This window comes from Notamacropus eugenii, chromosome 2 (genome assembly GCF_028372415.1).
Source record: "Notamacropus eugenii isolate mMacEug1 chromosome 2, mMacEug1.pri_v2, whole genome shotgun sequence".
Taxonomy (NCBI): Eukaryota; Metazoa; Chordata; class Mammalia; order Diprotodontia; family Macropodidae; genus Notamacropus; species Notamacropus eugenii.
In genome coordinates this window covers 89,345,842-89,367,320 of record NC_092873.1, presented here as the reverse complement: position 1 = coordinate 89,367,320, position 21,479 = coordinate 89,345,842, and the positions used below count along the sequence as shown (strand labels likewise).

The window sequence follows — 21,479 nt, the reverse complement described above, 5'->3', positions numbered from 1 at the left end:
TCTTGAAGTCTGTACAAGTTCATGTTCATTGTTTCTATGATACATCTCATCCTCTCCTGTCCCCTTCTCCTTTTGCCTTCGGTCTTTCCCAACATCATAGTCTTTTCCAATGAACCCTGTCTTCTCATTATGTGGTCAAAGTATCTCATCTTCAGCTTCAATATTTGACCCTCCAGTGAATAGCCTGAATTAATTTATATGTTGACTGATTTGACCTCCTTGCTGTCCAGGGGACTCTCAGAAGTCTTCCCCAGTACCACAATTCAGAAGCATCAATTTCATGGGGCTCAGCTTTCCTTATAATCCAACTCTCATTGCTACTGGAAAAACCCTAACTTTGGCTATACAGACCTTTGTCAGTAAAGTGATATCTCTGCTTTTTAGCATGCTGTCTAGATTTGCCAGAACTTTCTTCCAAGGGGCAAGTGTCCTTTACTTTCATGGCTGCAGTCACTACAGTGATCTTTGAGCCCAAGAATATAAAATCTGACACTGCTTCCATTTCTTCTCCCTCTATTTGCCAGGAACTGATGGGAACAATTGCCAAGAGGTTTCATAATTGCTCTTCATTTTCTGCCATCAGAGATTCCTTACAGAGAGTACTATAAAGGAAGGATGATTGCAATATATGACCCCTTTTGGGGTCCTCCATATGAAGTTAAGATATCACTAGTACAGCAAGACTATGAGGTTCCTATCAGACCACACCAGGCTAAGTTCAAATTCAAGGGGGACATTACATGATTATTAGTCTCCCAGAGCATGATATAGGCTTTGAGCTATAATAAATCTAACCTAGTGATCAAAATGGGTGAGGAGGCAAGAATCTTTGTTTCTCTTAGGTGAATACGGTGATGAATATGGAGTCCAGAAGACTTGGATTCAGATCTATCCTCAGATATTTATAAGAGGTGTATGAACCTGGAGAAGACACTTAATTGCTCTCTGCCTCAGTTTCCTTATCTGTTAAACCTCTCAGGGTTGTTATGTTGTAATGCTTGTAAAGATCTTTGCAAATCTTAAAGTACTATTAAATAGTAGCTATTTTTATTATGGAGTTTTGTCAAAATAACAGCCTGATCATAACAAGTACTCTTTTCCAACAACCCAAAAGACAGCTCTATACATGGGTGTCACCACATAGTTAAAATAGAAATTAAACTGATTATATACTTCGCAGACAAAAATAGAGAAGCTCTATACAATTAGTTAAAGCAAGATCTGGAGCTGACTATAGCTCAGACTTTGAGTGTCTTATTGATTGCATAACTCTGACTTAACTTGAAGTAGGGAAAACCATCAGGCCATATAGGTATGAGCTAAATAATCTAAATCTCTTATGAATGTGAAGTAGAGATGATGAATAGATTTAAGGGATTAAATTTGGTAGACAGAGTGTCTGAAGAACTATGGACAGAGGTTCGCAATATTGTACAGCAGGCAGAAACAAAAAAAAAACTTTTCAAAAGAAAAGGAGCAAAACTGCAAAATGGCTTTCAGATGAGGCTTTACGAATACCTAAGGAAAGAAGGAAAGGGAAAGAAGAAAGGGAAAGATATACTCATCTGAATGCAGAATTCCAGAGATAGCAAAGAGAGATAAGGTTTTCTTAAAAGAGCAATGCAAAGAATTAGAAAAAAACAACAGAATGGGAAAGACATGGGATCTTTACAAGAAAATTAGATATATCAAGGGACAGTTTCATGCAAAAACAGGCATGATATAAAACCAAAATGGTAGAGATTTAACAGCAGAAGAGATTTAAGAAGAGATGGCATGAATACGGAAGAGAATTATCAAGGAAGATCTTAACCTCCCCAATAACCAAGATGGTGTGGTTGCTGATCTAGAGCCAGACATCCTAAGAATAAAGTCAAGTGAACTTTAGGAAGCATTGCTAACACTAAGGCTAGTGGAAGTGATAGAAATCTGGCTGAGCTATTTAAAATTCTAAAAGATGATGATGTTAAAAGTGCTACACTCGACATGCCAGCAAATTTGGAAAACACAACAGTGGTCTGAGATTGAAAAATAGCAGTTTATGTCCTAATCTTTAGAGGGGCAATGCCAAGGAATGTTCAAATTATAGGACAGTTGCGTTCATTTCACATGCTAGTTATGCTTAAGTCTGTGAGTTGGCTGCAGCAATATGTGAACCGAGAATTACCAGACAAACAATCTGGTTTTCAAAGAGGCAGAGGAGCTAGAGACCAAATTGCCAATATTTGCTGTATTATGGAGAAAGAAAGGAAATTCCAGAAAAACATCTACTTCTGCTTCATTGACTACCCTAAAGCCTTTGGCTGTATGGACCACAAAAACACATGGCAAGTCCTCAGAGAGATGGGAGTACCAGATCATCTCATTTCCTGAGCAACCTGTATGTGGGCCAAGAAGCAACAGTTAGAAATGAACATGGAACAACTGATTGGTTTAAGATTAGAAAAGGTGTATGGCAATTTTCAGAGGAAGAAATTAAAGCTATCTATAATCATATGAAAAAATGCTCTAAATCACTATTGATTAGAGAGATGCAAATCAAAACAACTCTGAGGTACCACATCACACCTATAAGATTGGCAAACATGACAGAACAAGAAAATGATAAATGCTGGAGAGGATGTGGGAGAGTTGGAACACTAATTCATTGTTGGTGGAGCTGCGAGCGCATCCAACCATTCTGGAGAGCAATTTGGAACTATGCCCAAAGGGCTACAAAAATGTGCATACCCTTTGACCCAGCAATATCGCTACTAGGACTATATCCCCAAGAGATCATAAAAATGGGAAAGGGTCCCTCATGTACAAAAATATTTATAGCAGCACTCTATGTAGTTGCCAAAAACTGGAAGTCAAGGGGATGTCCATCAATTGGGGAATGGCTGAATAAATTATGGTATATGAATGTAATGGAGTACTATTGTGCCATAAGAAATGATGAACAAGAAGACTTCAGAGAGGCCTGGAAGGACTTATATGACCTGATGTTGAGTGAAAGGAGCAGAACCAGGAGAACTTTGTGCACAGCAACGACCACAGTGTGTGAGAGTTTTTTCTGGTAGACTTGGAATTTTGTAATAACGCAAAAACTTCTTATAAAAAAAAAAAAATCCCAAAGGTGGTTATCAAGGCAAAATGCCTTCCACACTCAGAGAAAGAAATATGGAAGTCACTCACAAAATGTAGCAGATCATGTTTGTGTATGTGTATGTGTTTGTGTATCATGTTCTGATTTGTTATACGATTTCTTTCATTTATTTTAGTCTGACTACATAGCACGACTATAGTGAAAATATACTCAATAGGAAAGTATATGTAGAATCTATACAGAATTGTATGCAGTCGTGGGGAGGGAGGGGGGGAGTGGGGGGATAGGTGGGGGGGGATAAAATCTCAATTGTATGGCAGTGATTGTTAAACATTAAAAAATAAAAAATAAAAAAAAAACAAAAAAAAAACAGAAAAGGTGTATGGCAAGACAGTATATTGTAACCTTATATATTTAACTTATATGCAGAGCACATCACGTGAAATGCCAGACTGGATGAATCAAAAGCTGGAATTAAAGGTGCCAGGAAAAATATCAACAATTTCAGGAATGCAGATGATATCATTCTGATGGCAGAAAGTGAAGGAATTAAGAAGCCTCTTGAAAGTAAAAGAGGAGACTGTAAAAGGCAGCGTGAAGTTTAACATTAAAAAACAAAAACAAAACAAAACAAAAAAATCTAAGATCTTGGTAACTGGCACTGTTACTTCCTGGAAAATGGAGGGAGAAGAAATGAAGGCAGTGCCAGATTTTATATTGTTGGCTCACAGACACACACAAACACACACACACACACACACACACACACACACACATACACACACACACACACTTTTTCCTTGCGCACTGCAGATGGTGATTGCAGTCATGAAATTAAAAGATGTTTGCTCCTTAGAAGGAAAGTTATGGCAAATCTAGACAGCATACTAAAAAGCAGAGATATCACCTTGCTGACAAAGGTCTATATAGTCAAAGTTAGGGTTTTTCCAGTAGCAATGAAAGTTGGATTATAAGGAAAGCTGAGTCCCATGAAATTGATGCTTCTGAATTGTAGTGCTGAGAAAGACTTCTGAGAATCCCTTGGACAGCAAGGTCAAATCATTCAATACTTAAAGAAATTAATTCAGGCTATTCACTGGAGGGTCAAATACTGAAGCTGAAGCTGAAATATTTTGATAATGGGAAGACAGGGCTCATTGGAAAAGACCTTGATGTTGGGAAAGACTGAAGGCAAAAGGAGAAGGGGACAGGAGAGGATGAGATGTATCATGAAAACAATGAACATGAACTTGTACAGATTTCAAGAGATGGTTGGAGAAGAGAAGTGCCTGGTGTGCTAGGACCCATTGGGTCATGAAGAATCAGACATGACTGAACAAATGAACAACAACATTTTTATTATCTGCCTTCCTTTGTCCTTAAGGAATGCTTCAAGAGTCCTTCTGTCTTGTACAAATAGCCAGGATTATAAGGAAAGCAGGAAATAGGGTGGGGGGAAAATTATAGACAATTTCTCAGATAAAGGTCTTATATCTCAAACATATAGAGAACTTTGGCAAATTTATAAGAATGAGTCATTCCTCGATTGATAAATCGTCAAAGGATTTGAATAGGCAATTTTTCTATGAATAAATCAAAATTATACATAATCATATGAAAAATGCTCTAAATCATTGATTAGAGAAATGCAAATTAAAACAACTTTGAGATATCATCTCATACCTATCAGATTGGCTAAAATGATAGGGAACATGAAAAACGTTGGAGAGAATGTAGAAAAACTGGGACATTAATACACTGTCGGTGGAACTCTGAACTGATCCAACTATTTTGAAGAGCAATCTAGAATTATGCTCAGAGCTATAAAACTGTATAAATCTGTTATCTCAGGTGATCAGGCATAAAGGAAAAGAACTTATACATTCTAAAGTATTTAGAGCAGCTTTCTTTGGAGTGGCAAAGAACTGGAAATTGAGGGGATGCCCATTATTTGAGGAATGGCTAAGTAAGTTGTGGTATATGATTGTGATGGAATACTACTGTGTCATAAGAAATGATGAGCTGGTTGATTTTTAAAAAATGGAAAGAATTGCATGAAATAATGAAAAGTGAAATGAGCAGGACCAAGAGACTATTGTAAACAGGAATAGCAATATTGTTTGAAGAATAAATGTGAATTACCAAGTTATTCTGAGTAATATAAATACTCAAATTAAGAACCTATGAAGGAAGATGCTATCCATCTCCAGAGAAAGAACCAATAGAAGTATGTATAGTATGATTTTATATATATTTGTATATCTGTGTCAAATGGTGGCCTTCTCTAGTGCAGGATGGGGAAGGAGATAGTTTAGAACTGAAATGTAACAAAAAATTTTTTTTAAAGAAACAGAAAAAAAAAAAGAGTCCCTTCTTCTCCTAATTTCTATGTGTTGTGGAAGTTCTTGAGGAATTTCCCAGAATACAACAGATGACAAAAGGGGAGAGAAAGAATAAGATGAGAATGTCTGTCTTGACCAGAGTGACTTAGAGCTGCATTGCATAAGAGCATCTTTCACTTTAATTTCATACACATTAAATTATAATGACCTATGTGCTGCTTGTCTGAATCACTGGCTATAGAGGAGAAATAGATTAAGAGAACAAATGATTCCAAGGACATGGGAGTAGAGCCAAAATAACTGCATTTATTATTTTTATATATTTTAAAGTTTTAAATAGATTTTATTGCTGTTGTGCTTTTATAACACATATTTCCAATTTATTGTTCCCCTTTGAGAGCAGTTTCTTATGACAAAGAATTTTATTCCTTTACATAGTTTTAAAATTTTAATTATTCATTCCTTAGTTGTATTTGGGAAGTCACAGTACATGCAAATAGATAGCTACTTTTTTTTTTCCAGGAACAAGTTATTTTTTTTCAAACTCTCCCCTCCACCATTTTCATCAGTATTGCCATCAACCATTTTGTTTGAAAACTTATTGTAATTTTTAGCCATTTACCACGAAAAAAGTGCTTTTTAACATTCACTTATTAATTTTGAGTCTCAAATTTTCTCCCTCCCTCCAGTCCCTCTCTCACTCATTGAGAAGGCAAATAATATATCAATTATACATGTGAAAACATGCAAACCACATTTCTGTATTAATCCATTAAAAATAAAAATTTTAAAATGGAAAGAAAGGTCTTAATCTGAATTCAGAGTTCATCAGTTCTGGGAGAGCCACTTTCAAGGAAAGAGTGAAAGAAAAAAAACTCAGGGGCAGTGAGCCATAATGGAAGGAGTATGACCTTTAATCACCCTCTTGTGGTCATGGCAGGTGTTGCAGCCTGCTGAAAGCTCAATAACCTTGCTTGGTCCAACCAGGGAACATTCATGTGGAGGGCAGATATTGTAGGCTATCAAAAATTTCTTGACTAAATTTTAATCTATGTGACAGCAGTCTCGTATGCTTGAAGGAGACAGCTTGATCTATACAAACAAATAAAGGTGTCACATGTACAATGAGAGGGACTGAACTCTTTTTTGGCCATTTCCAAACCATTCTGCCTACACTTTGGCCATCTTCCTCAACCTTTCTCAAAATGGTACCTGCACCCTGCCCTTAGGCCCCTTGGCTTTGATAAATGAAATTACATCTTTCCTGGAACCAGGTCTTGGCATCACTTTCTGACCCTTTTCAGACACATTGCTGTGCTTCCCCTCTCCCTTCCAGCTCCCCTTTATGTGTGGCCTTCTCTTATTAGAATGACTCTAAGCTCCTTGAGGACAGGATATGTTTTGCCTGCTTTTATCTGTACCCTCAGCAATTAACACAGAGCCTGGCATACAGTAAGAGCTTAGTAAACGCTTCTTCATTCATTCACTCATTTTCAGAAGTTCCTAACATCGAATTCAATGAACTTATTTTTTAAAGTAAATTTTAGTCAATTGTCTTCTGTTTCTTACGTCATAGTTATCCTAAATATTAGACCCCCTCCTCCTCCCAGAGAGTCATTCCATATAACAAATGACATTTCTTAAAGGGGAAAAAGTACAACTGATCGATACATTGAAAAAGTCCAGAAACACAGGCCATGTTACACCTGTGGACCTCTACAAAGGGGTGTTCTGGGAGTGTCCTTTCATATCTCTTCATCTGAGCCCTGCTTGTTCCTTACAATTCTATTACACTCACTTCTGACTTTTTGAGTGTAGTTCTTTCCATTTACATTGTGGTAGTTAATATTCCATTACATTCATGTTTAGCTATTCCAGAATCTATGGGCACTTACTTGGTTTCTAATTCTTTGCATAACAAAAAGTGCTGTTATATTTTAGTGTCTATGGGGATTTTCTTCTTATTGATGGCTTCCGTGGGGCATAAGCTCGGTGCTGGAGTCTCCGTCTGGTTCAAAGGGAATTTTGGTCACACTATTTACATAATTCTAAGTTGTTTTCCAAAATGATTGTACCATTTCAATTTCATCACAATGTATTTGTGTCCTTATTCCACAACTTCTCCAACATTAATGATTAACATTTTTTAATCATTTTTTCCAATTTACAAAGTGAGAGGTGAAATGAGGGTTATTTTAACTTACATTTTTATTATTATTAGTGATTTAGACTATTCTTTCATGTGATTGTGAATACTTCATAATTCTTTTGAAAACTGTTTGTATTCTTTGACTGCTTATTTATGGGGAATGGCTATTAATTTTATATGTATTTATTAATTGTTTATATTTCTTGGGTGCTGTTCAGTTGTTTCAGTTGAGTCCAACTCTTTGCGACCCCATTTGAGGTTTTCTTGGCAAAGATACTAGAGTGGTTTACCATTTCCTTTGTCAGTGGATTAAGGCAAACTGAGGTTAAGTGACTTGCTCAGGATCACACAGCCAGTATGTGCCTGAGGCTGGAAATGAACTCATGATGATGAGTCTTTCTGATTTCAGGCCCAGTGGTATATCCACTGCACCACCTAGCTGCCCATATTTCTTGGATACCAAACCTTTATTAGAAAACATTTGATCCAAAGATTTTTTCCCCCTATTTGACCACTTCCATTTTTGTCCTAGGTACATTAATTTTGTGCGGAAGCTTTTCAGTTTCTGTAACCAAAGTTTGATGTAATCAAAGTTATCTATTTTAACTTTTGTAATTGCCTCTCTCTTGTTTGGTTAAAAATATATTTCCTACTAAAACCATCAGCAAGCATTATCTATAATGAGGATAAGTTAGAAGCCTTCCCAAAAAGTTCAGGGATAAAGCAAGGATGCCCACTAACACCAATATTATTCAGTATTATACTAGAAATTAATAAGAGAAGAAAAAGAAATTGAAGGAATAAAAATAGACAATGAGAAAGCAAAACTCTCACTCTTGGCAGATGACATAATGGCATACCAAGAGAATTCTAGAGAATCAGCTGAAAAACTAGTGGAAATAATTAACTTCAGCAAAGTTTCTGGATATAAAATAAATCCACAGCATTTCTACATATTACCAATAAAGTCCAGCAGCAAGAGATAGAAAGAGAAATACCATTTAAAATAGTTATAGACAATATAAAACACTTGGGAGTCTGCCTATCAAGACAAACCCAGGAACTATATGAACACAATTACAGTTATTTCTCCAACACCATCTGCCAATGGAGTTGAGGGCACATGATCTTTAGAAGAGGTTAAAGGGGAGGTATGAGGAATTTCCTTAGATAAAGGTTTGAAACAGATGTTGCCTCTGGTGAATCAAAAACAACAGGTTAAAAAATATGAACTTTGCTTAACTAGCAGGATGCTCTTAGTTCTAAAAAAATAATCTAGGAGAGGGTGGGGATTTTTTTGTGTGTGTCTATGTGTTCTGTTGCACCTTGTCTGAGAGCTGTGTTACTCTCTGTCTGATCGCCTGTCCATCCACCCCTGCCTCAGTCCAGCTCCGGTTTCACCATGACTACCACCACCACCACCTTCAAGGGCATCGACCCCAATGGCAGGAATAGCTCCCAGGTGTTAGGTCTTCCAGGTGGTGGGTCTAATTTTACTTTGGGTTTTGATGAGCCTATAGAACACCAATGAGAAAGAACAAAATGGCATCTAATATTTTTGGAACATCTGAAGAAAATCAACCTTGTTGGGTCAAGTCAGCAGGAGCTCAATCTAGTAGGGATAATTCTGAACCATTTGGACTCCAAAGAAGAAACTCTTCTGAAGTTGGTCCTGGAGATTTTTTAAGTCCAAAGGGAGAAGGTGATGTACATGAAAATATGGAAGTAGACTTACAAGTTGACCTGGGACAAAATGAAGAGAAATTGGTACCTGCTGCATCTGTTCCCAGCACAGCTGCATCAGCACCAGCACCATCCAGAACAAAGCCACCTGGTGGCAAGTCCAGCTTAGTCCTTGGTTGAAAAGGACTTTTTTTCCCTCTCCTCCATGCTTGTGAACTGTACGACTTGAGCCTGACTGTACATCTCTTTAAAATTTCTTTCATTTAAAAAGCACTTTATGTGCTACTGCCTTTTTTTTTTTTTTTAAAGAACAAGTAATCCCCCATTTGTATAGGTCTGCAGACCATGGCATGAGTGTTCTCTATAGTAGATTGATAAGGGAACACTGAAGTTTAATGATGTGTTTCCAAGAACTAAAAACTCAGGTGGTTTTTTTAAACTCCATTCTTGATCAACCTTATTTATCAGTTTAGGCTCAATAAACCCACATAAACAGTCTGAAAGTACAGTTCTTCTCAGATCCCCAAAACACAAAGTTGTCTTCATCTAAGACTGTCTCTTTGACTTCAATCTAGTTTATCCTGTAAATATCCTTTGCCATAAGCATGCACACTTTTCTGTGCCATATGAACCTGTAAAGAGCCCTGGGCCTCATGCCTTGCTGACTGGAAAGCAGAGAAACTGTCTTTAGATTTTGAACACAGGAATTAAACCAGGTGTAAAACTCATACCTGACAAGCTGAGTCTAAGACGGAAGGAGTTGAGTGTCCAAATGAATTTAACTGGATTCAGAAACAGTAGAGCAAGGGGAATAAATCATACAGAAAGTAGAGTATTCATCAAGGAATATCTGTAGGGGTATTTTCCCTACAAAATGACTCAGTGCTGTGTGCATGATCATGCTGGTGCTTGACCATGAAGTGAAAGTCTCATCTTTAAAATATGTTGTAATTTCATTAATCTGGGCTGTTTAAAGTAAGCAACAGAGAGTTTTGAAAAAAAGAAAAAACAAACTAGGTCTGTGGAGATAGAGATTATGGGTTCTGGAGAACAATCTGAAACTATACACAAAGGATTATAAAACTATGCATACCCTTTCATCCAGCAATACTACTATGTCTATATCCCAAAGTGATCATGTGCCTTCAAATCCATTGTGTAAGAAATAATCAAGAATTCTATCTGGCCATGAACGAATTTAGAAAAAGAGAGTTTTATTTTATGTATAAAAAGGAGAACTTGACCTCCAGGCAGAGTCCGGCCCAACCCCCTCCCTCCCCTCTCCCCCCATACTAGTTACATAAGTCTTTTATAATTCATCCAGATTTGAATTTTGTGCCTTGAACCCCATTGGTCAGCACTCCAGGGTTCACTAAACCCCACCCCTTGATTATATTTTACCTTATTTTTTATAGTTTTAGTCTATTTTGTCTGCAGCGGATAGCAGACAAATGGAGAGGAATTTTCAATTGCTAAGGGAATTGACAAAAGCTGTGAGTTTGAAGATATATCAGTGACAAAAGTGGGTTTATGGCCTTATTCCATCCTTTGTGAATTAGGTCTGGCCTGGCAGTTATCTTTGACATATAGGAAGAGACCTTTTAAATATGTTGTTTTTCAAGCAGCCAACATTCCCCACTGCTCTCTCTATAAGCAATTTTTTTTGTCTCCGACATTAGCCATCAGTATGAATTATCATTTTACATAATTCTTGTGGAAACAAAATTCAATTATACCTTACAATTGGCAGGTGGTGGTGTTGGAGAAATTATTAAGGAAAATTGCCCTGAAGTTTTAGAACTAGAGAGTAAAATAGAAATTGAACAAATCTACCAATCACCACCTGAAGAGATCCCAAGATGAAAGCTCACAGGAACATCACAGCTAAATTTCAAAGCTCCTAGATTAAGGAGAAAATACAAGCAACCTGATGGGGTGGGCGGGGGATTTAAATACTGTGGAGCTATAGGCAAGATAACACAAGATTTAGCAGCTTCTAGTTAAAACACTGAAGGGCGTGGAACATAATATTCTGACAAGCATTTCAAAGAGCCTTCTAACCTCAGCGAGGGAAACAAGAAAGTTCTGTTTTCCAGTCCTAGGTGATAAAGGTTATGACCTAGCATGGACAGGTTAGAGGTCAGAAACTAATTCGAAGGCTTGAGGAGCTATGTGAGCAAGGGCCTATCAGAGAGGAGAACATAAAGTCACATGGCCAGGAAACTATCACCGAAGATCCAAAGTCTGGAAAACAGTATAAGAAGTCCCATCTTTCTGAATGTGTTGTACTTGTCCTGTAACCTTCCTGGGGAGGGTGCCTGTCCATTCATGGGGAATGAATGCAAAGATTAATAACGACTTCCCTGATTTCACAACAGGCATTTTTCTTTGTTTAAAGTGAGCATGTTTCTCACTGTTGGGGGCTTGTTAGATGGGCTCACTTCTAACATTCACCCTTAACCTATGTTACAGAGGAATTTGTCTAAAAGGCAAGTTTTTATTTTGTAATTACCTCCCCTTGAGGAGTTTATGGGTTAGATTCCTTACGGACCAAGCCTTAAAACCAAATCACTCTGGCTCTCTTTGATTAGCCAACAATAAGTTCCAGACCAAACCCCACCTGGTCATTGTTTGGGTCTGGATGGCTCAGAGTGCTATTTACATAAATGGCAACTGGTTTTTTCTGTTGTGGTTGTTCAGAAGCCCTGAGGGTCTTACCTTCCCAAATTGTTTTTTTCTTGGGGGGGGGAGCCTAGGGTAAAGAAGCCATCCTTTGCCTCAATTCTTACCAACCTCCATCACAGAATGGGTGTAAACCTTAGTCAAACTAGACCTGTTAAAGACCTTAGCTTAAAAAAGCCAAGTCTCCCACTGCATCCAGAGCCATCTCCAGTCTTCCTCATCAACATCTCACCACTGGACCCAGATGGTTCCAAAAGAGACAGTGAGACTGATGACTTTGCACAGCCCTCTCTCACTTAAATAGAATTCACTTGCTAGTCCTGGCATCACCTTTCTGAAGTCAAGGTAGTTTTCACAAACTAAGAACAACCAGCAATCTTCCCCTGGGGAATCAATTCTATAGTGAATTGAATATTCATCCTAGTACAGTCTACTTTTGTAACCTCACCCAATTAACTCAAATTCAAATCTATTCAACCCAAACCATTTTAGACTCTCCTTTCTTCTGCAGACTAATCCTATCACCTGAGGTTTATTGCCATCTCCCAATGATGACATAATGGGGAAGAGTTGAAGTGATTCTTAAACCATCCCCTAATTAAAACACCTATTAATCAGGGGGCGTAGAAAGGTATTCAATGTACAATATAGATTGTACAGAACTATTTATTACTTTAATACAAATGCTAAACACAAAAGACAAGTTCACATATAGAGAAAAAAACTAAAAAGCAGCAATAATAACTTATAATTATTGCTATCTCTTCTCAGGAGACTTAAAACCATCAAAATATAAAATGCTTATCAGGAGTGCCAAATAGACTTTTTGTATTTCATCTATGTGTGGGATACAGCTACCCTTACTTAAAATTAAACTCAGAGGCTTGTCAAGGTAGAAGGCAAAAAGGAGTTTATTACAATCTCATGAAAAGGGGCACTTCCCTTGAGACCATGGGTGGTGTCAGCAAGAGTGGAGTACAATATTATATAGTCCCTAACGCAGAAGCCCACTAGCCTCTCTTCCCAATGGCTGGGAATCCAGGTGTACAGGAAGCCTATTAGCCTCTCTTCCCATTGGCTGGGAATCCAGGTGTACAGTCTAAGCTCGGGAATCTACCCCAGAGACAAAGAACACGGAAAGGATCATTGCTCACCAGTGAGGGTTTTTATTACCAAATACGGAACTTAAAGGAAGAATGCTGATGTAGCCTTAAGGGGGGGAGGGGAGCATAGTACACTAGGTCACGTGACTGGAACTTTGGTGGTTCTCCTTCATCCAGGAGCATTTTATTTGCCTAAGGGGGATACTTAGTTATTTTAGCTTCAGCAGGAAGGGTGGGGGTTTTGGAGAATTCATGCCTGAGGGGTCTTCACTTAACCTGATTTCACTCAATCTATGAACCATTTGGGGCCTTCCATCTGAGAAAGGTCTAAAACCTGGATTGGCCAATCAGGAGAAAGACATTTTTGCCCACTCTGAGCTTAACCTGCCACCATGCTTCATGTGCTCTGGCATAAGAGGCATATTTTGCTTTGCTCTCTGAGTGAACCCAAAATGCCCCTCCTGTGTCAGTAACTTCAAGGTCAGATGAGGAACTGAGGCAAATAGGGTTAAGTGACTTGCCCAGGATCACACAGCTAGTAAGAATTGGGTACAGGTTCTGGGAACCCCCTGCAAATCTCCAGAAATCTTCCCATTTGATCTGGCATTCACCTGAGGCTATAACCCTTTCATTATGGCTTTGTCCAATTGTCTCTGACTGCTTCCCTTCCTTGATTCTACCACCTTCCACTGTCTGTGGCTTCCCAATTGCCTCCAGCAGTTTCCCCCCCTTTAACACATCAAAATCCCACACTCTCTTGGTTCTGACCTCTAGATACCTCAGTCCCAACAAGATCCTCCCCTAAGTCCCTCCTATCACCCCAGACTAATAGATCACCCGCAGATCCCTCCCACAGTCTTTCTGTATGTAAGATCCTTCTTGCCTCCATAAATGTTTAGATTCAATCTAGCTGAGAGTCAATCTGGCCCACTTGTCAATACAAGCATCACAAATGAAGAAGGCTCCTTAAGAGTCAATCCAACATGGTGGATCTTTAATAAACTTTATTTTACTTTGGCTAAAAGGCTTGAGTCAAATTCATTCAGGCAGGACCTGGGGTGTTGGTATTTTGAGGTCCCAAGCACCCCAAATCTCAACATTATCGTTCCCTGACCTCAACAGTGTCTGAGGCTGGACTTGAACCTAGGTTTCCTGACTGCAGGCCCTATGCTGTCTCCCATTATTTTTTTTTTAATCAAGGAACTTTTTCAAGAAAGACTAACCCCTAACATCTGATTCCTGTCCTTGATCCCTATTTCATTTCATTTTTCACCTGCCACAGTTGGAAATATAGTAGACACCTACAGGTCTGATCCCTCATAAGTTTTGATCTGTTCCATTAAAGACCTGGATCAGTTTGCCCTCTCAAGGGGCTAATCATATTATTGCTGGACTTCATGTGGATACCCCATTGACTCTAGCCCCACTTCAGCTTACAGTTCCTGAGCTGAAGTGATTTATCACCTTCACTCAGCTTTCCCAGTAGCCGCAATTACAGTTATATACCATCACACCTGGATCAACTTCATTTTCTTAGTCTCAACAATTCCACCACCACATCCACCTCCTCTTCAGTTTTTCGTCAACTTCCTGTTTCAACAATTTAACACACTCACCAAACTACTTTATTAAACTGATTTTACTTCTTACTTACTTACCTTTTCTCACTTACCTTGCTTGACCAAGGTCCTTCTCCTTTCCTTTTTGAATTTACCTCTTTAAGCTCAATCACTAATCCTCCTTAATCCTTTTATATCCTCATTAATTACCTTTAAAGCTAATTATCTTTCAACCTAGAAGGGGAATCTGGACCACTCTCTGGATGTGGAGATTGTTTTTCAAATTTTCTTCAATGTGTTTGAATTTTTCTCCTCTTCAAATTCAACCTCTAACTTAATTCACTAATCCAAACCCTTCCAAGTCACCTAAGCGATTTCCTTTTCCTTCTAATCCATCTTAAATTCTCTATTGTTGTGTTCCTTCTTCCACAACTTTCTCCAATAGAAGCCAGAAGCAGGAATACACTAGAAGACGCAGAACAAAATGAGCCAAAGAAAATACACACGACATGCCTGAGAGATGCATCATGGAGAGATTGTTTATCAGGTGAGTTTGGAGGGACCCTGAACATACGGTGAAAGTTATGGTGACAGAAAAAAATTAGAAAGACCCTCTGGTGATCATTGAAAGTAGATGTTCATTTGGTGATCAACTGAGAGATAAGGGCCATCTCTATGGGAACATGAATTAAGGTAAGTGAGTGATAAATTGACAGATAGACAGACAAATCATTTATCAAGTGGTCGATATGTGCCATACCCTTTTCTAAGTGCTGGGGATACAACTACAAGCAAGCAAGACATTCTCTTCCCTAAAAGAGGAGAAACAACACATAAAGAAGAGCTAAAAGAAGGGAAGAAGTAAGCGAGATAGCACAGTGGATAGACTTGTTTTCCTGAGTTCAAAGCTGCTTGACCCTAGGCAAGTAATGTCATCCTGTGAGAAGGTAAGGCAAATCACTCCAGTATTTTTGTTAAGAAAACGAAAACTCCAAGTTCAGTCACAAAGTCAAACAGGACTAAAATAACTGACAACCAGAAAGGAAGGCAGTGGAATATATGGTGGCATGATTGTGAAATGGTGACCGGAAGTGATGGGTGATTTTCATCCTTTCTTCCTTTTATTCTGAAAATAAAATCCAAGAATGTGCTCTTTTAAAAGTTCACTTAGGTCACAGGCAATATCCAGTTGATGACAGGGAGGAGGAAATAGAGGATATGTGAAGTAACCAGGAGTTTTGATATTTTATATTCTCCTCACTTAATTCCATAAGTGTACCCTCAGATATTAGTTGAGTGTGTTTTTCTTTGGGTCACAAGAATTTGGGAATAGAAATGGAGACATGAGCCAATTTTTGAGAAATGCATGAAGTATTTGTAGACTGATGATTTTTATTTTTAAACTCTAGATAAAACTCAGCAGAACTCAAGCAGGCACTGGGGAAGTTGGCAGTGCTTTCCAGAGCATGTGAAGAATCTAGGCTGGCAACCTATATTTTCCCATGTGTAAGAGACCTGGGATTAGTAGCCTCAGATTGGAGGGTGATCTAGTGGGATACACTGTGATTACACTGTTGTAGCTGAAATTAAGGTAAAATGAGGCACAAAGATCTGAGCACAATCAATTTATCAGAATTTACCAATAAATAGGATCTTAGGTTCCTCAGAAAAGCTAAAACCAGAAGGAAAGGTAAACTAGACTTTTTATAGTTTTTATGGGAAGCACAGACCAAAGAAAAGGACTTCATAGGTGGGCAATAAGTTATGACTGACTGGAAATCAGAAATGTGGGGCTAGCAGTAATGCCTGATTGATTTATGCAGCTCAGTTGCATCCTGCAGGGTTTGTTAGTGGAGCAAAGATAACAGACTTCCTGGTGCCCACTTGCATCTCAACAAGGCTTCTTCAGTGATAACAGAATTCCCTTAATTGCGCCTGGGCAGGAAAATGTGTAGAGGTGATTTATGGGGCCAACTTAGCTCAAAGAGGAATGCTGAACCTACAAACTTCTTAATTTAGAGGCAAAGAAAGCGTCTTAGGTAGTTACACAAAATATGGAATAAAATCAACTACAAACAGAATTACAAAAACAGAATTAAGAAATGGAATCAATTTTACTTTCTCAGTACATAAAGTAGTTACAATACCTCTGGAAGGCACATGGACTTTAATGCTCACTTATGTGTGGTACAGAAACCCTTACCCAAATTAAAGTTAACACTTTACTTGACATTCAAGGCAGAAAGTAGAAAAGAATTTTATTACAATCTCAAGAGAAAGGGCCACTCCAATCCGACCAGCAGTCAGGGAGAAGCAGCTTACAGAAGGCAAAAGTGTGGTTATATACTTCTAACACGGAAACTCCCCCAAACCACCCCCCCCAACAGCTGACCCTTTTCCCCCCATTGACTGGGGGTCAGGCTTACAATCTAAACACGGAAAACTAATCCCCTTACACGGAACAAGGAAACAGAAGTTCAGCCAATACAGATTTCAAGCAAAATTCATAATCGTTTTTGGATTGCGTGGGCTGAGGTGGCACTTGGGTCTTGGGTTTCATAAATTTCGGGTTTCTATTAATCATGTCACTTTAGGGAAAAGGAAACTTAGACCTGCTTAATCTGGCCATGTTACTAAGAAGTATTCACCTATCCCACTCACCTATCTTCCTCCAGTGCCCTAGTAAAGGGAAGATCCTATGGCAGAGAGATTATTTGCATGTGTATGTTTGTCCTTTGCTGCCAAAGAAGACCATGCCATCAGAGAAATGATGACATGACTTGCACTTGACTTTGTTTTGACTGAGGGAAGGATGTGCAGATCACCAGCCTCACTTCTCCTCCAGAGCCATCTGAATCCTGTGAGCAGATATTCATCAGGATGACTGGAGATGACCCAGGATGAGGCAATTGAGGTTAAGTGACTTGGCCAAGGTCGCACAGCTAGTGAGTGTCAAGTGTCTGAGGTGAGATTTGAACTCACCTGCTCTATCCTGCTCTATCCACTGCACCACCTAACTGCCCCACTAGTGCATGTAACTCTTCAGTTAAAAAGGAAATTTCTAACATCTCTTTCCTCCTTTCCTAAAATGAAAAGATGTATTAATATTGACTTTTTGGATTAGATATTCATTTACTGATACCAAGATTTAATTACTCCCAAAACAATTCTTCAAAATTATTTCTTATTAACTGTCATATCATTAACAATTTTATAAACTGACAAACTCACTGTGAGACCTTGTGGAACAAGTCACGCCCCCTCGGTGAGCCTAAGTCTCCTCCTTCCTTACGCTAGATTATTGCTGAAGTCTCTTCCAGCTCTGACATTCCATAGGTTTGTTTCTATGAAAACCAGTACCCCAGAATTCTCAAATACGAGAAGAAGTTTAGGTCTGCAGGAACACCTACGCTTACACACAGGAAGAGGATTCAGTGCTTCCTTCGCTCATAGACCTATTTGGGCAGACTTGGGATTTAGAAGTTGTTGCATATTTTTGAGGTAATGGCAGGAAAGAGGAATGGTGCAGGGGCCCAGCTGCCAATTTCAGTCTCCCGAGTAAGGATTTTCCTGATCAAGTAGTACAGTCAATGTGGTGTCAGTACAGGTAGCCCTTGCACCATGGGCATTTGGGACTGTTTACATGTCAGAATGAAAAGCCTTTAGTTCCTGGAGGTATAACAGATGCAGCCAGACTTTGGAATCAGGAAATTTTTTTGTTTCTGGTCATACTCAGCATCTGTGTAACTGTGGGTAAGTCAATAATAATAAGGCTCTCTGAGCCTTATTTCATCATCTGTAAAGTGGGCCTATCTTAAGGGTTGTGGCATGTCTCAAATGTATGGGCAACACTCCCTCTGGCCATTTCCCCAATTCTCATTTATATTGGCCAGCTGAATTCCCGGAGTGACTATCTACCACTTTCAGTGTCTTAGGGGTAGCTGTGAGGAAGTGAGTTTCTAGCTCAGGAGCCCCCACTGATGTGCTTCCCATTGATAATCCTCTAATGTCCTCAAAATAATTTTTAATGAAGGTATTTACTATGATGGTATAGACTTGAAATACAGTGGCAAGAATGGTAGCTGGGGAAAAAAAATCCCCCCCCCCCCACCTCTGGGTATACTCCCCAACAAAAACACACAAGATTGATGGATAGAGCAGGTAGAAATGTAAAGCACAAAGGGTGTGAGGCACACATGGCAAAGGGGTAATTCAAGATTCCTGGTTAGTAGTAGTCTGGTTCTTCTTTCAAAGAATCTTCACGAAGTTCTCTTGAGGAGTAGCAGCATCTGTTGGGCTTGGAAGGTCAGTGACTTATAGAATTAATAGCTGGTCAGTTCTCTCTGCCATGAGAGTTTTATGGTCTTTGATGCCTCCCTGCCATATGTACTCTCTGCTACTGGCCTAGTAGCTGGATAAACTCTATTATTGATCCAATAACATCTTTACAATACCATGGTTAATAGGTAGCGCAATTCCCTCTTACAGGTTTGGATAAAACTTGAATCCACAGGATTGTAACTCTTCTACAACTAGGGTCCCAGGTATATTTCTATTTCTATAAACACAGGTTTTTCCAGTGTGATGTCATTTATCTGTCTTCATCCAATGATCAGTCCTACAATTCTTTCAAATTGATTAATATACCTATAGTTTACACTTGTGATTGAATGATTCAGTCTAATAGTCTACTCCTTCTAAGACTGCATACTAATATATGTAAATCACTTTGAAAACTTTAAAGGGCTATATGTTATAGTTATTATTTCTGTCTCTGGAGAATTAGGTCACAGAGGATAGATGCAACAAGAAAACTCCTTCCCCCCTAAATTACCACTAATCCAAGTAGTGCTGAGCCAGTGTCTCCATCCTGTACAGCGTGATCTGCTCAGCTGTTAAGGCTTTCAAGTCAGGATGGCAGAGGAGGAGGGCGATACGGATGAGGGAGATGTGTTCTTGGCATTTGCCCAGGGACCTACTCCTCCCAGGGGCCCCTTTCTTCGGGCACTAGATAGGGCCTTTTTCATTTTTCTTGCCCTCTTCCTGGCAGTGCTGATGCTAGAGGCTGCCTACAAGTTGCTGTGGCCAATACCCTGGGCAAACCTCTGGGGCTGGCTGCTTGGAACACCTCAAAGAGAAGAGGAACTGGAGCTGTAATCACTGAATGACTCCTCCCTCTCAACTCAGGTGAGAAACAGGACCAGAGATTGAGGTTTCCTGGGAGGAATCATGTGAGACGGTGGTAAAGGAGTAGAGAATAACAGGAAAGGAAGAGAGAAGAGGGAGCTCACAGTGAACGGCTCCCATTGCTTCTGTAAGATATCAGACAAGTTTCTGACAAGGTGGGGGGAGGGGAGGGCCATGGGAGGCTCCAAAGATGAAAAAGTTTGGAAGAGCCCTGGGTGGAGGGCTGACAGCTGGGAGCCCCTCATGGAAGGGGAGCTAATAATAATAACTAGTATTTACAGAGAACTTGGAGGTTTACAAAGTGCTTTGCAAATATTATCTCATTTGTTCCTGATTATACCCCTGGGAGGTGAGAGGTTCTATTACGGCCCCTATTTTAAGTAGGAAGAAATTAAGGCAGGCAGGTTTTAAACAGCTTGCCCACGAGTGTGCGGGGCAGGACTTGAACTCAGGCCCAGCATTCGGTCCTCTGCGACACCCAGCTTCCTCGGATGATCTAGTTCACCTGCTACTTTATAAAGGAGGAAACTGAGTCCCAAAGAGGGGAAGACATTCGAGCTGAAGCAGAACTAGAGCCCAGGGCTCCTCCGTAGCTAGGACACTTGAAGAAAGAGGGGGACATACCCAGGCTCCGTGGGAGGTAGGAGGGGGCGCCCCCGCTGCCCCAGTCTTGTTAACCCTGCTTTCTCCCCCGCCAGGGACCAGAACACGCGCCAGGACCAGTCCTGTGTCCCCCCGGCCTCCCCACTCCCCCCAATAAAGCTGGGGTTCTGTGAGAAGCGTCAGCCTCCGCTCCTTTCCTCTTCTCTCCCCCCCACTCGCCCAGGCAGAAAGAGGCCATTGGTTTTTTAAAAGCCTCGTTTCCAGTCTTGGACTCTGGACGCCCTTCACCTTCCCCATCATCACTAAGTGCTCAGGGTCCACCGGCCATTCCCACAGGGCGGTCCCCTCCAGCCCCGGGACCCCCAGATGAAGAGAGAGTCTGAAGCAAGAGCTCCCCGCCCCCACCCCGCAAGGCGAGACGGGCGCATCCCCACGCCCTGGAGGCCGCCATCTTGCGGTACGGCAGGTAAGCCGCAGCGCCGGGTGTGCGGGGCCAGCTCTCCCGTCCCTGGGTTGCCACGGTGACCTTTGAGGGCACTGACGCTGAGTCGGCGTTTTGCTCTTCGGCCCCCAAGGTTCGAGATCGCTACTGTTTACATGACTCTCCTGAGCGGTGGAGAGAATGATTACTTACGCGCACACATTCCGTACGGAGAGGAATAATCCCGATTCACAGAACCCGCAGCCCCCAGGCCGGTTCTTGGGGCTCCAAGAGGCGGTTTGGAAGGTCGGAGTGGCCTGGGCACGCACCAGAGGTGGAGGCAGGGTCAGACAGCAATATAAGCCTTGGAAGAAAACTTTCCCTTCGTAGCTCGCCTAAGTCCTTCTGGCAGGCCTGGGACAGACGGTTCCTCCCCGCAATGGACCGAACGGTCCACTACAGTGATCTCCCCGCCCCCCTCCATGCACCCTCCCACCCGCCAATACTAGTTTGGGAGCGCTATTGGGCAAACGATAGGGAGAGCAGAGGGACGCCGGTGTCTGATTGGTGGAGCAAGGGTTCCATCTCGTGACCACGGGTTGGCAAATCCCCGGAGGTATATCCATTCCCCACTGCCTGGCCTCGATTAGATTGGGTTCCCT

At 40.4% G+C, this 21,479-nt stretch overlaps 1 protein-coding gene and 1 pseudogene across 2 annotated transcripts; both read left to right on the top strand.

Moving 5' to 3' along the window:
• Positions 1 to 9,058: 9,058 nt before the first annotated feature.
• On the top strand, positions 9,059 to 9,442 carry LOC140523622 (jupiter microtubule associated homolog 1 pseudogene; annotated as a pseudogene).
• Positions 9,443 to 19,501: 10,059 nt separating this feature from the next.
• On the top strand, positions 19,502 to 20,808 carry SMIM40 (small integral membrane protein 40). 2 transcript variants are annotated; one of them, XR_011974166.1, is made up of 2 exons: positions 19,502 to 19,920; positions 20,492 to 20,808. XR_011974166.1 is itself a non-coding variant. In XM_072641767.1 (2 exons), exon 1 carries the CDS (start codon positions 19,521 to 19,523, stop codon positions 19,761 to 19,763), a length of 243 nt encoding a protein of 80 aa, XP_072497868.1. In that variant the 5' UTR covers positions 19,502 to 19,520; the 3' UTR covers positions 19,764 to 19,793; positions 20,492 to 20,808. The 2 variants fall into 2 exon arrangements, 1 of the variants encoding a protein (XP_072497868.1); XM_072641767.1 differs by having other exon boundaries at positions 19,502 to 19,793.
• The last annotated feature ends 671 nt before the right edge of the window (positions 20,809 to 21,479 follow it).